At 45.4% G+C, this 12,533-nt stretch overlaps 1 protein-coding gene across 1 annotated transcript in view; it reads right to left on the reverse strand.

Annotated features, from left to right (window-relative positions):
- Nucleotides 1–12,533, reverse strand: part of LOC138282479 (ras-related protein Rab-10-like) — a 104,507-nt gene that overhangs the window by 67,621 nt on the left and 24,353 nt on the right. Inside the window, exon 3 of the mRNA XM_069220093.1 lies at nt 9,877–10,015. Coding sequence (XP_069076194.1) covers nt 9,877–10,015 — 139 coding nt within the window. The remainder of the gene's footprint in view (nt 1–9,876; nt 10,016–12,533) is intronic.

Below are 12,533 nucleotides of genomic sequence, written 5' to 3' on the forward strand. Positions count from 1 at the left end.
TCTCTACAATTTCCCATTGCAACTTTATTCTTTTTGACCTACAATTATCCTGATAAATATTATATATTTTTCTAAACACTGTGTGGTGTATTTTTGTGGTGCTATATGGTGGTATTGTATGATTTATTGCACAAATACTTTACACATTGCCTTCTAAGTTAAGCCTGACTGCTCGTGCCAAGCTACCAGAGGGTGGGCACAGGATAATCTTGGATTGTGTGTGACTTACCCTGACTAGAGAGAGGGCTTTTGCTTGGACAGGGGGTAACCTGACTGCCAACCAAAAACCCCATTTCTAACATTGGTGATCAGCGGTGAGGATAGGACTTGTATTTGTGCAGTGACATACAGTAGCTAAGTATTTCACTATCTACCCACAGTTGAAGGTCAACTTGGTTTTTATCTCTTTTTGCAAATCCGTTTTTTTTCCTGGCAATTTTAAAAAACTAAATCCTCACTCAACATGTCTCTGACTGGGTCTCAGACAGGGGACTTTGACCTAGTCCAGTTGGATACATATACGGTCAAACAACTAAGAGGATTCTGCAGGGCATTGAGGGTACCCACCCAAGGGGCCTCCAGAAAGGAGGACTTTCAAGTGGCGCTGAGGGCCTGGGCAGAAGCCCATTTAGAGGATGATGAGGAAGAGGAGCCAGAAAATGGCCCCTCAGAGGAATTTTCACTATCTGTGGATGGTGTTACCACTGCAATTGTGCACGCTTCCAGACCAGGGAGCAGTGTCTCTGTGCCAAGCCTGTCTGCAGAGGAAAGGAGAGAAGAAAGGGAGTTCCAATTGCAAATGGCAAAACTGAAAATTGAGGCTCAACAGGAGGAGAAAAGGGCAGAAAGAGAAGCCAAACAAGCTGAAGCTGAAAGAGCAGCCAAACAGATTCAAGCAGAAGCTGAAAGGGCAGCCAAACAAGCGGAAGCTGAAAGAGCAGCCAAACAGGTGGAAGCTGAAAGAGCTTTGGCTGAAAAGAAACTATTGTTGGCTCATGAACTGAGTCTCAAGGAGCTGGAGATCAAGGCAAGACAGTCTGAATCCAGCAATAATGGTGGCAGCATACTGACCGGACCTGCTGGAGAAAAGAAGGTTTGTATACCCAAAAATGTGGTGCCCAGTTTTGTGGTGGGAGATGACATAGATAAATGGTTAGCTGCTTATGAAGTTGCACTAAGGGCTCATGAGGTTCCTGAAGGGCAATAGGGGGTAGCTCTGTGGGGTTATGTACCGCCATTGGGGAGGGATACACTCCTCACATTGGATCAACCTGATCAAAACACATACCCACTTCAGAAAGCCATTTTACTTGCCAAGTTTGGGCTGAGCCCTGAGGGATACCGTCAGAGGTTCAGGGACAGCACCAAACAAACCACACAAACATGGGTAGATTTCTTTGACTTTTCCAGTAAGGCACTGAATGGATGGGTGCGGGGCAACAAAGTAAATGACTATAAAGGGTTATATGACTTGATTCTGAGAGAGCATATGCTTAATACTACTTTTACAGAGTTGCGCCAGCACTTGGTAGATAGTAAGCTGACTGATCCCAGGAAGCTTGCTGAGGAGGCGGACCTCTGGGCAAGCACCAGAGTGTCCAAAAAGGTATCCGGGAGTGACCCCGAGAAGGGCAGTTCCGGTTCCCCCCAACAAAGTGAGGGGGAGGTTAGAAATGACCCAGACGAGTCCCAGAGTAAGGGGGGAAGAAAGGGTTCCCATACCCCATCTGAGAAACAGGGTGGGGGTTCTGGTGGGCAGTGGCCCAAAGCATCCCATTCCCAACCCCGCTGCTTTGAGTGTTCCCAGATAGGACACAGAAAGGGGGACTCTGTCTGTCCAAAGAACTCACCCAATATTGGGACCTCTACAGGGGTGGCCCATGTGGCCTTAGGGGAATGTAGTCCCCAGGGGCAGGTCGTAGACCATGCCTTCATCTCCTTTAGTTGGGAGGTGGACTCAGAGGGTAAACTGGTGATACCTGAGGGTGGGAGCTGTCACTTCCACCAGGTGGAAGTGAATGGGATCCCAGTCGCTGCTCTGAGAGACACAGGGGCTAGTCTTACCATGATTGTGGAGAGACTAGTGTCACCAGAGCAGTACACCGGACAGGTGTGTAGAGTGACTCCAGCCATTGGGGAAGATTTCTTCCGCCCCATGGCCCGGGTGTCCCTAGAGTGGGGTGGGGAGGTGACCCAGAGGCGGGTCATAGTTAGTCCCCAGCTGCCCATTGACTGCCTTCTGGGGAATGAGTTTCCCTTAGTGTCAGGAGAGCTGAGAGGGCCAACCCCCAAGGGTGCCCTAGCAGTTCAGATGTCTGGCAGTACCACTCCCCAGAGGAGGGTATGTAAGCCCCGATGGGGAGGCACGGGAGGAAGGACTCACCCCTGTCCTCTGTTCAGCCTCAGAGTACAGACCCTGGGCTGAGGGACCAGTATCAGGGACCCACCCCTGGCCTGGTGAGAGTGGAGAAGGGGTGCAAGACCCCTGGGGTTACTACCCCCCATTCTGGGATGCTACAGGAATCCCTTGGGAGCTCCCTACCAGCCCCCCGGTTGGAGGAGAAGCTCAGCCAACGGCCCCCCTCAGGGTCTCCACCTAGCAGTGGATGGTCAGGGGCCTGGCTCATAACACTGACAGCTGTCAGTGGCATTGGTTGGTTTCTGTCCTTGTGGGCAGAGTTTTCCCTGGGTTGGGGACAGAAGTCAGACCCAAGGAATGGAATGGGCCACATCACTTTGTTGGCCATGCTGATACTGTCTGCATACTGGGATGCATCTGTAAGCAAATTAAAGTTAGGAGCTGTACAGATGGGGTTCTCAGGTGATGAGAAGGGTTCCCCATGGGCCAGATCAGTGGCCCCAGAGATTATAGACAAAGAAGCCTCACTGAGTTCAGAAAGGCGTAGAACTGGCGAGTGCCCCTGCAGTAGTGGGCCATTGTCCATGTTCTATCGCCTTAGGCAGGGAAGTCCATCAGAGTGTTGATTAGTCTACCCTGGCTTTAGGCTGGGATGGGGTCATGTTGGACCTGGCTTTTTGACAGGGTCATCCCCAAACTTTTTGCCTTCCTCCTTTTCTTTTTCTGACCTCATTTTTGCTGGTTTTTAGACTCTGCGCACTTTACCACTGCTAACCAGTGCTAAAGTGCATATGCTCTCTCCCTTAAAACATGGTAACCTTGAATCATACCTGATTGGACTATTAATTTACTTATAAGTCCCTAGTAAGGTGCACTTTATGTGCATAGGGCTGGTAAATTAAATGCTACTAGTGGGCCAGCTGCACTGGTTGTGCCACCCACTTAAGTAGCCCCTTTTCATTATCTCAGCCCTGCCATTGCAAGGCCTGTGTGTGCAGTTTCACTGCCACCTCGACTTGGCATTTAACAGTACTTGCCAAGCCTAGAACTCCCCTTTTTCTACATATAAGTCACCCTTAATGTGTGCCCTAGGTAACCCCTAGAGCAGGGTGCTGTGTAGGTAAAAGGCAGGACATGTACCTGGGTAGTTATATGTCCTGGTAGTGTAAAACTCCTTAATTCGTTTTTACACTACTGTGAGGCCTGCTCCCTTCATAGGCTAACATTGGGGCTGCCCTCATACACTGTTGAAGTGGCAGCTGCTGATCTGAAAGGAGCAGGAAGGTCATATTTAGTATGGCCAGAATGGTAATACAAAATCCTGCTGACTGGTGAAGTCGGATTTAATATTACTATTCTAGAAATGCCACTTTTAGAAAGTGAGCATTTCTTTGCACTTAAATCCTTCTGTGCCTTACAATCCACGTCTGGCTTGGCTTGGTTGACAGCTCCTTGTGCATTCACTCAGACACACCCCAAACACAGGGTACTCAGCCTCACTTGCATATATCTGCATTTTGAATGGGTCTTCCTGGGCTGGGAGGGTGGAGGGCCTGCCCTTACACAAAGGACTGCCACACCCCATACTGGGACCCTGGCAGACAGGATTGAACTGAAAGGGGACCTGGTGCACTTCTTAGCCACTCTTTGAAGTCTCCCCCACTTCAAAGGCACATTTGGGTATAAAACAGGGCCTCTGCCCTACCTCATCAGACACTTGCTGGAGAAGAAACCTGAACCAGAAACTACATCCGGCCAAGAAGAACTGCCTGACTGCTCAAAGGACTCACCTGTCTGCTTTCTACAAAGGACTGCTGCCTTGCTGTTGCCCTGCTGCCTTGCTGAACTCTTGTCTGGCTGTGAAAGTGCTCTCCAAGGGCTTGGATAGAGCTTGCCTCCTGTTCCTTGAAGTCTCAGGACCAAAAAGACTTCCCTCTTTTACTTGGACGCTCCGTGTGCTGAAGATTTCGACGCACAGCTTGTTTCGCGGCGAGAAAAACGCCGCACTCCGACGCTGATCGACGCGACGCTCTTGGGACGATCGAAGATCCGACGCACGGCCTCGCAAGGACAACGCCGCCCGACCTCTAGAGGAGAAATCGACGCGACGCCTGCCGTGAGATCGTAATTTCAACGCGCAGCCCCGCAGATCGAAGTCTAGAGGAGAAATCGACACAACGCCTGCCGTGAGATCGTAATTTCGACGCGCAGCCCCGCAGACCGACGCGCAGCCGGAGAACAAGCAGGAAAATCCACACACAGACCCGGGACATCTGGTAATCCCCACGATCCACAGAAAGAGACTGTCCGCGCGCCGGAAAACGACGCCCGACTTCCCCGCGTGGAAAATAACGACGCAAGTCCGTGTGTGCTGAGGAGAAATCGACGCACACACCCTTTTTCCCCGCACCTCTTCTTTTGTGGCCCTCTGAGGAGATTTTTCCACGCTACACCAGGTACTTGTGCTTGAAAGAGACTTTGTTTATATTCTAAAGACTTAAGACACTTTGGCGGTCATTCTGACCCTGGCGGTCAAAGACCGCCAGGGCGGAGGACCGCGGGAGCACCGCCGACAGGCCGGCGGTGCTCCAATGGGGATTCCGACCGCGGCGGTAAAGCCGCGGTCGGACCGGCACCACTGGCGGTCTACCGCCAGTGTACCGCCGCCCCATTGAATCCTCCAAGGCGGCGCAGCTTGCTGCGCCGCCGAGGGGATTCCGACCCCCCCTACCGTCATCCAGATCCCGGCGGTCCGACCACCGGGAACCGGATGGCGGTAGGGGGGGGTCGCGGGGCCCCTGGGGGCCCTTGCAGTGCCCATGCCACTGGCATGGGCATTGCAGGGGCTCCCGTAAGAGGGCCCCTAAATGTATTTCACTGTCTGCTGCGCAGACAGTGAAATACGCGACGGGTGCAACTGCACCCGTCGCACAGCTTCCACTCCGCCGGCTCGATTCCGAGCCGGCTTCATCGTGGAAGCCTCTTTCCCGCTGGGCTGGCGGGCGGCCTGAAGGCGACCGCCCGCCAGCCCAGCGGGAAAGTCAGAATTACCGCTGCGGTCTTTCGACCGCGGAACGGTAACCTGACGGCGGGACTTTGGCGGGCGGCCTCCGCCGCCCGCCAACGTCAGAATGAGGGCCTTTATATCACTTTTCAGTGATATCTCTACAATTTCCCATTGCAACTTTATTCTTTTTGACCTACAATTATCCTGATAAATATATATTTTTCTAAACACTGTGTGGTGTATTTTTGTGATGCTATATGGTGGTATTGTATGATTTATTGCATAAATACTTTACACATTGCCTTCTAAGTTAAGCCTGACTGCTCGTGCCAAGCTACCAGAGGGTGGGCACAGGATAATCTTGGATTGTGTGTGACTTACCCTGACTAGAGAGAGGGCTTTTGCTTGGTCAGGGGGTAACCTGACTGCCAACCAAAAACCCCATTTCTAACACTGGTGATATCCTATGGCACTGTGCATATACTAATGTAAGTTGTCGATATGTTGCTACCCAGTTCATTCTGTTGGATTTCAATTTTTTTGGGAAAAACTTTATTGTCAAATGTTTAAACATATTTATATATGTCTTTTTAATCTTTACAGTGCACATCGTTGTGGGAGCTGGACCCCAGAAAGGTGTTTCAGTGGTTGCAATTCATGTAAATGAATAAAAAAAAGACCTTAGAGCTTGCACCATGGGGGTTCATGGGTGCTTATTAAGTCCATACAGCCTTTTCTCTTTTACCTGACTGTCTTTCCTCTCTCGCATCTGCTGTGCATTTGGCTACACTAGAGACACAGTCTTAGCTTTTGACCATGGGACTCTCCCCAACTGCAACAATAAAGCAATAATTTGGGAAGATTGTTGCTTTATGTTCAGTAAAAGCCCTGTGTTAGCCCTTTAAAAGCAGCAGGCCATGTGAAGGAAGCAGTTTCTGCTTGTTGCCTAACAGCCATGCCACGGTTACCATCGCAATGGTAGGGTAGATAAGGACCCCGCCCCATTGGATAAGGAACCCCTGGATGGCATTGGACCCTGAGTTACACCCCAGATCTCAAGTCAGTCTTGAGTCAGACTTTGTCAGTGTTAGATTACTTTGTAGTACTGTCTGCTCAAAACAATGGAATGTTGAAGGAATAAATTATTTAAGTTATAATTATGCAGGCACCTTGAATGAAAGTCCGCTTTCTTTGATCATGATATTTTCAAATAAAAGGAAGTGCAAAAACAGATCTAATTTTCGCTAATCACATTGAAAAAGGCAGTTGGTGCTGAAACGCGTCTGTGGGCGAAATTAATTAACTGACTTACCCGTGAGTGCTCCTAAACCTTGTTGCTATGTTTATTTTCGTGATTCCATCATCACGTATAGGTAGCACCCGCTCGCTAGAGTTCGGCATTTTTAGATGGCTTTGGTTGAATGGAAATTAAGTAAATGCCGGAACCGCTGCTTGCCGTTGGAATATGGTGCCCGTTTGACACAAAGTCATACCATTACTAAATGGGGAGTCTCGAGTACATACTTGGAGCTTCACGGACATGATGTCGGCAGTTGCAGCAGAGCGAGGGAAGTGATAATTAAACAAATATCTAACAGCACTTCATTGGAGTACAAGAAATGAAAGCATCTTACAAAGAATCATGCGCAATTGTTAAGTAATATGCTGGAGGAAGAACCATCTTGGAATGTTGAAGGAATAAACTATTTAAGTTATAATTATGCAGGCACCTTGAATGAAAGTCCGCTTTCTTTGATCATGATATTTTCAAATAAAAGGAAGTGCAAAAACAGATCTAATTTTCGCTAATCACATTGAAAAAGGCAGTTGGTGCTGAAACGCGTCTGTGGGCGAAATTAATTAACTGACTTACCAGTGAGTGCTCCTAAACCTTGTTGCTATGTTTATTTTCGTGATTCCATCATCACGTATAGGTAGCACCCGCTCGCTAGAGTTCGGCATTTTTTGATGGCTTTGGTTGAATATATATATATATATATATATATATATGTGTATATATATATATATATATATATATATATATTCAAAGAACCACAAGTCATAGTGCACTGTACCATCAGCGCAATATGCACCAAAACATGCACCTACATATATGATTACTGAATAAGGGTTATAGTCTTCGTGGTTTGTCTTTGCAGGTCCCATCATGTGGGTAGGATTCCTGAAGCTGCTTGTTTGTCACTTTCAGACCTTTAAGACCACAATTCTTTGGAGTGCACACAGCGGTTTGCCCCTGGCTGGTCCAACACTGCGTTCAACTGGTTTCTACAGACCTGCTCATTTGGGTATTATTGTCTAATGAGGTGGAAGAGCTTCTCTATTAGCTAAGGCCCACGTACCAGGACTCAGTCTCTTCAGGAGGTGTGTTCTCTATCTGTTATGGTTAGAACATACTGGCAATTACAGTATTGCACTGTCACCAAATTATAAACCCCACCAATAGAATGCAATGAAAAAGTGTGTTGTTAAATTTTTCAGCCTGCAGGAATTCAGTTCATAGGAAGAGCACTCCTGGTGTATGTTCACATACTGAGACTTGGCCAGAAGTGAGACTTTTGGTTTGTAGAAGCCCTTATCAATAGTCTCCCTTTCCCTGACCAGCCCATCTCCAGTGTGGCATGCTTCAAATACAAGGACAATTGGTAACCCTTTCATCACTTGGGCCCTGGCTGGATGCAGGTGTAAAATGGAGCCCTGCTGGTAGAAGAAAGGCCTTTGTCTCCTTCCAGTAAAAGGAAACAGTGCTACACCATCCCATGTCACTTCATAGGTTAGCCAAGTGATACGGCTAGAGAAGACCATTCATACCGTAGTATAGTCTGCTATCCTAGCACAGTTAACTATGCTGCAGACTCTGTTATCATGGGACAGACAGAACCACAACAGTTAAGAACGTGACCATATTTCAGACTATGGTGCCATGCAAAAAGATCATACTACTGATCAGGAGGGGAACTGTGCATTCATCATTATTGCTTGGACTTTCACTATTCTAAAAACTCAAAGCTTACTACACAGTGTAACCAGAATTCAAACTAAACTAACATGGTATAGATTGGACTCAGTGAACACATTAACTATGGCACAGTCAGTTTCAAAATAGACTATGGCCATTCACCTGAATGTGTGCGACATAGGCACTGTGCAGTTCTTCAACTTCAAAAAAGTGTAGATTTCACAGCATTTATTTTTCCTAAGGTTTAAAACAACTCCACCTCTCCTGCTTGATGCCCTTGTTTACAGTAGGCAAATTAGTTTGACCTCATTAAACAAAGGATAATGATATGATTAGTACATATTGCGAGTATACAGTGAACAGTTTGCTTGAATGGAATGATTGTTGTTATTTTACGACGAAAAATTTTAACCGAGTGGTAAATTGCAATACTGCATAGCAAAATTAGATGACATAAACTGGCATAGAATCTTTGGCCATGTTTTGAGAATTGAAGGAATCAGGGGTCAGCAAAGAGACACGTATGAAATGGTGGATTGTGTGGAAAGTTTAGTGAACCCTTAATGTTGTCGAAAATGCCACAAATGCCGAATCTCATAATTCCTCTGGCTCTGAATATAGGCATGCCTGTGGCATGGTTAAAAAGTATAATGTAGGGTTCATGCAAAGATTCTGAAGTGTTATTTTAATTAACTATGTTGGGGCCTAGCCACAAAAGCATGAGTACGGGAAGGGTTAATTACTACAAGAGGGCTCTTTTACGCACTCCAACATACTTTTCTGAATCAGCCCCAAAATGTTGAACCTTCTGTTAGTATAGATAAAAGGAGGGACTCGTCCTTTTATTTGTACTACTTGCATATGAATGTTCACTGAACATTCCATTTTATATTGCGTTTTAGGTATATTGATGTCAAATCACAGAGGCATATAAGAGTCCCTAAATGAATACTACAGGAGATCAAACTTACATGTTCCAAAATGCCTTCGGGAACAGGCCATATTGTGCTTTTCTCCGTGAGAGTTTTAACTAGTGAGATTCTCATTTTCCACAATCCAAGAAGTCCAGCACACCTGCGTGTTTAAAACCTTTATTGAATTCGCAGAAACAACAAATATGTATGGCTGGATTTATTTATACATGTGAAATAACACACTTTGATATCAATATAGATGTTTGTCTGTAGAACCACATTTCCTGCGTAGTAAGCAGCTTTCCACAAAATATTTTTCGTTCAAATGGACCAAAAATGACTAAATAAAGTGAGATGTGTGGTAGTACCATGTCAGGCCCCTGGCAAATTTTCAGATGATGAAGACTGTGTTCAGGTGATAAACTGATACTAATAGGGCAAAACTGTTGCCCAGTGTTAATGTGTTAAAATTACAAAATAGTGATACACGACTGACAAGAACTGCTCTGCAATATGCTGTGTGAGTTTTCTTTAGAGGCACACAACCCATGGCATTGTTTTATAGATACTTCACAGTTTTGATAGGCTACTTTGTTGCATGTCATCGAGAAAGCCTTACCTGGCGGATATCCTTCATCCAAGTTGATATGTTTTTAAAAGAATCTGGGTTTGTGATGTCATAAACTAGAACAAATCCTTGTGCTCCGCGAAAATAGCTTACACTTAGCGTGTGAAATCGTTCTTGTCCTGCAGTATCCCTGTAATCATAAAAGTAGTACTTTATTTAAAATTGCATTTAATGCTTCTAAATAAAAAAAATGCATTTCCTTGTAAATGTAGTAAAGATGGGTATCTATTCGCCATAATTACTTGTGTGGTGGAAGTGACATGATTTACCCCCTAGCCCTGATGAAATCACAGTGTTGGTCATGGCCTCGCCATTTGCCAAGTAAGAGCCTCTTATTTACTCCTAGGGGAAGGACACTGTCTAAAACTACAAGACTGTCACTGCTCTGTCTACTTTTTAGGTTGAAACCCCCAGAGAGCGCAGCTGTCTAGTTCCTAAAGACTTATTGGGGACATGTCTATAGCTCAATAAGAAACCAACGCCGCTCATTGCTTTCCATTAGCTTGTTTTCCCACTCTTATTTTCTTGCTTTCTATTTGATGGTGTTAATTATTTTAGCCCATCCATCTAGTCTTTTTCCCTCCAGTGGAGCATAGCCCACTTACCATCTCTCTGAATGGTTCCTTTTATTCTTTCTCAGGTGTCTGATTACAGGAACTTTTTTCTTTTCCTAAAAGCACTCTATTAGAGTGCGTGCACTTTAACAGTTCTGTGTTTCCCTACATCTCTTAGCACATTTCTTCTCATAACATTTTAAACATGTAATTTTTCATAACTTTGTCCCTCTTACTTATGCGTTCACTTTTATAAAACTTTACCCTTCAAGCTGCTCTGAATGAGCTTCAACTACATGTGGCGCTCTATCTTGTTCCTTCGCTTCCACCACCCCTTCACATTGCACTATCTCCATTTGCTTCCATCCCAGGGCCATCTCTGTTGTGTCCCCCTACCTGCACAACCCCTGTTGCTCACCCTGGGCTACATTGTATTGCTTCCACCTACCCTCCATGTTGTTTACCCCCAGCACTGCTTATTTCTCTTTCATAACATTTTACCAGATCATCACAGAAAATGGCATCCAGTCAAAGGCTCTTGAGGTCCGTGTGATTTTTAAGGAATGGTAAGATTCTACCCTGCAGCAGTTTGATAAATAACTAAAAAGTAATTTCTCTAGAGAGCTTGTTTAAAATAAATATATTGAGCTTTATTTGTCAAAAATGATTTGTTTCACATATGTGAGGGTCACCTAAGCCAAAACAAACAAAAGGCACAGAATTGCAGGATTGCCATGTGCAATACAGACGTCATTGTTGTGGTACATATGCTGTAAATTTTAGGTTTGACACTGATTTAGAGAAAAATTAAGTTAAGCCTATGTGGCAAAACTTTGGGGGAGAGGAGAACATTGTATTTTTAACAAATGTAATTAGAACTATCACCTTCAAACAGATGCCTTCAGGAACTTGCAGTTCCAAGCAAATTCTACTCGCCTCCATCCATCAGGTTCTGCTATTGGTTGCTTTATTTGGGGACTAGGAAACCGATCTCAGATAAAAACAAACCCAAGTTCAAATAGTCTGTTGGCAGTGGTGAGGGTGGCAAATGGAGTACTGAATAAAAAGAAATGCAATAATATTTTTCTTATTTTTAAAACTGATGTCAATATTTTTGCTGGTGGAGTGTGAAACTCCCTGCAGCAGGGATTAGATCCACCTGCTTGGTGTTTGGGGTGTTTTTATTTCAAAATAATTAGCCCACTCACCCTGGTTCCTGCAAGCCCGGGCCTTGAATGACCTTACAGTTGCATATCCATGTATGATTATTTAAGTCATGTTATATGGAAGCAAGGTTTCTCTTCGGGCTCATCCAATGCAGAACCAATGCTGGTTTCTATTTGTCGAGACACCTAGGCGGGCACAGTTCCAAAAGTAGGCAAAGTCCCCCTTGCATGATTTAATCCACCTTACTGATCTGGATGCCACTTCTAATATTTCTTCATAGTAACTCAACCAATTGTGCCTGTGCATTTTCTTGTCATTTTCAGAAACCCTGGTCACGTGTGGCTGCATACCTTGCCCAAGAATGCACACTTGAAGGTACGGTCAGACTTCACTGCTGGCCTGGTGAAGCCTAAGTCACTAATCTAGCATTCCAAACCCATCACCATCACCCATTGATGGATCAATTTATATAGTGTTTGACTACTGCAAGGGGTAAGTCAATTTTGAGTCTCTAAAAGAACCGCATCTTGTCTATGGTCTCAGTCATGCGATCCTATGTTGAGTGTGACATGGGAAGGGCTGTTACAAGGGGAGCAGAAGGGGCCATTTGCTCCACAACCTGCTCGTTGTATTGCCCTGTTGCCACTGTTATATTCTTTTATACAGCACAAAAGCAGGCCAAGCCTGCCTTTGTGCTATATTCATGATAGTAGCGTGATGCTCTTCACTATATTCAGGAGGGTGGTGTGGTAGATTAGGAAGGTGATTCAAATAAAATTGGTTATGGGCTGCCTAAATGCCAAATTTTTAAAATCAAAGGTAACTCACGCGAAGATTAAAATTATCTGTGAACCATTGGGGAGGATAATGAACGCTAGGTTCAGTGAAAAGGCCAAATTTTTTCTTGCCTAATGTATTTGAATGAGT

Source organism: Pleurodeles waltl, chromosome 2_2, assembly GCF_031143425.1.
Source record: "Pleurodeles waltl isolate 20211129_DDA chromosome 2_2, aPleWal1.hap1.20221129, whole genome shotgun sequence".
Lineage (NCBI taxonomy): Eukaryota > Metazoa > Chordata > Amphibia > Caudata > Salamandridae > Pleurodeles > Pleurodeles waltl.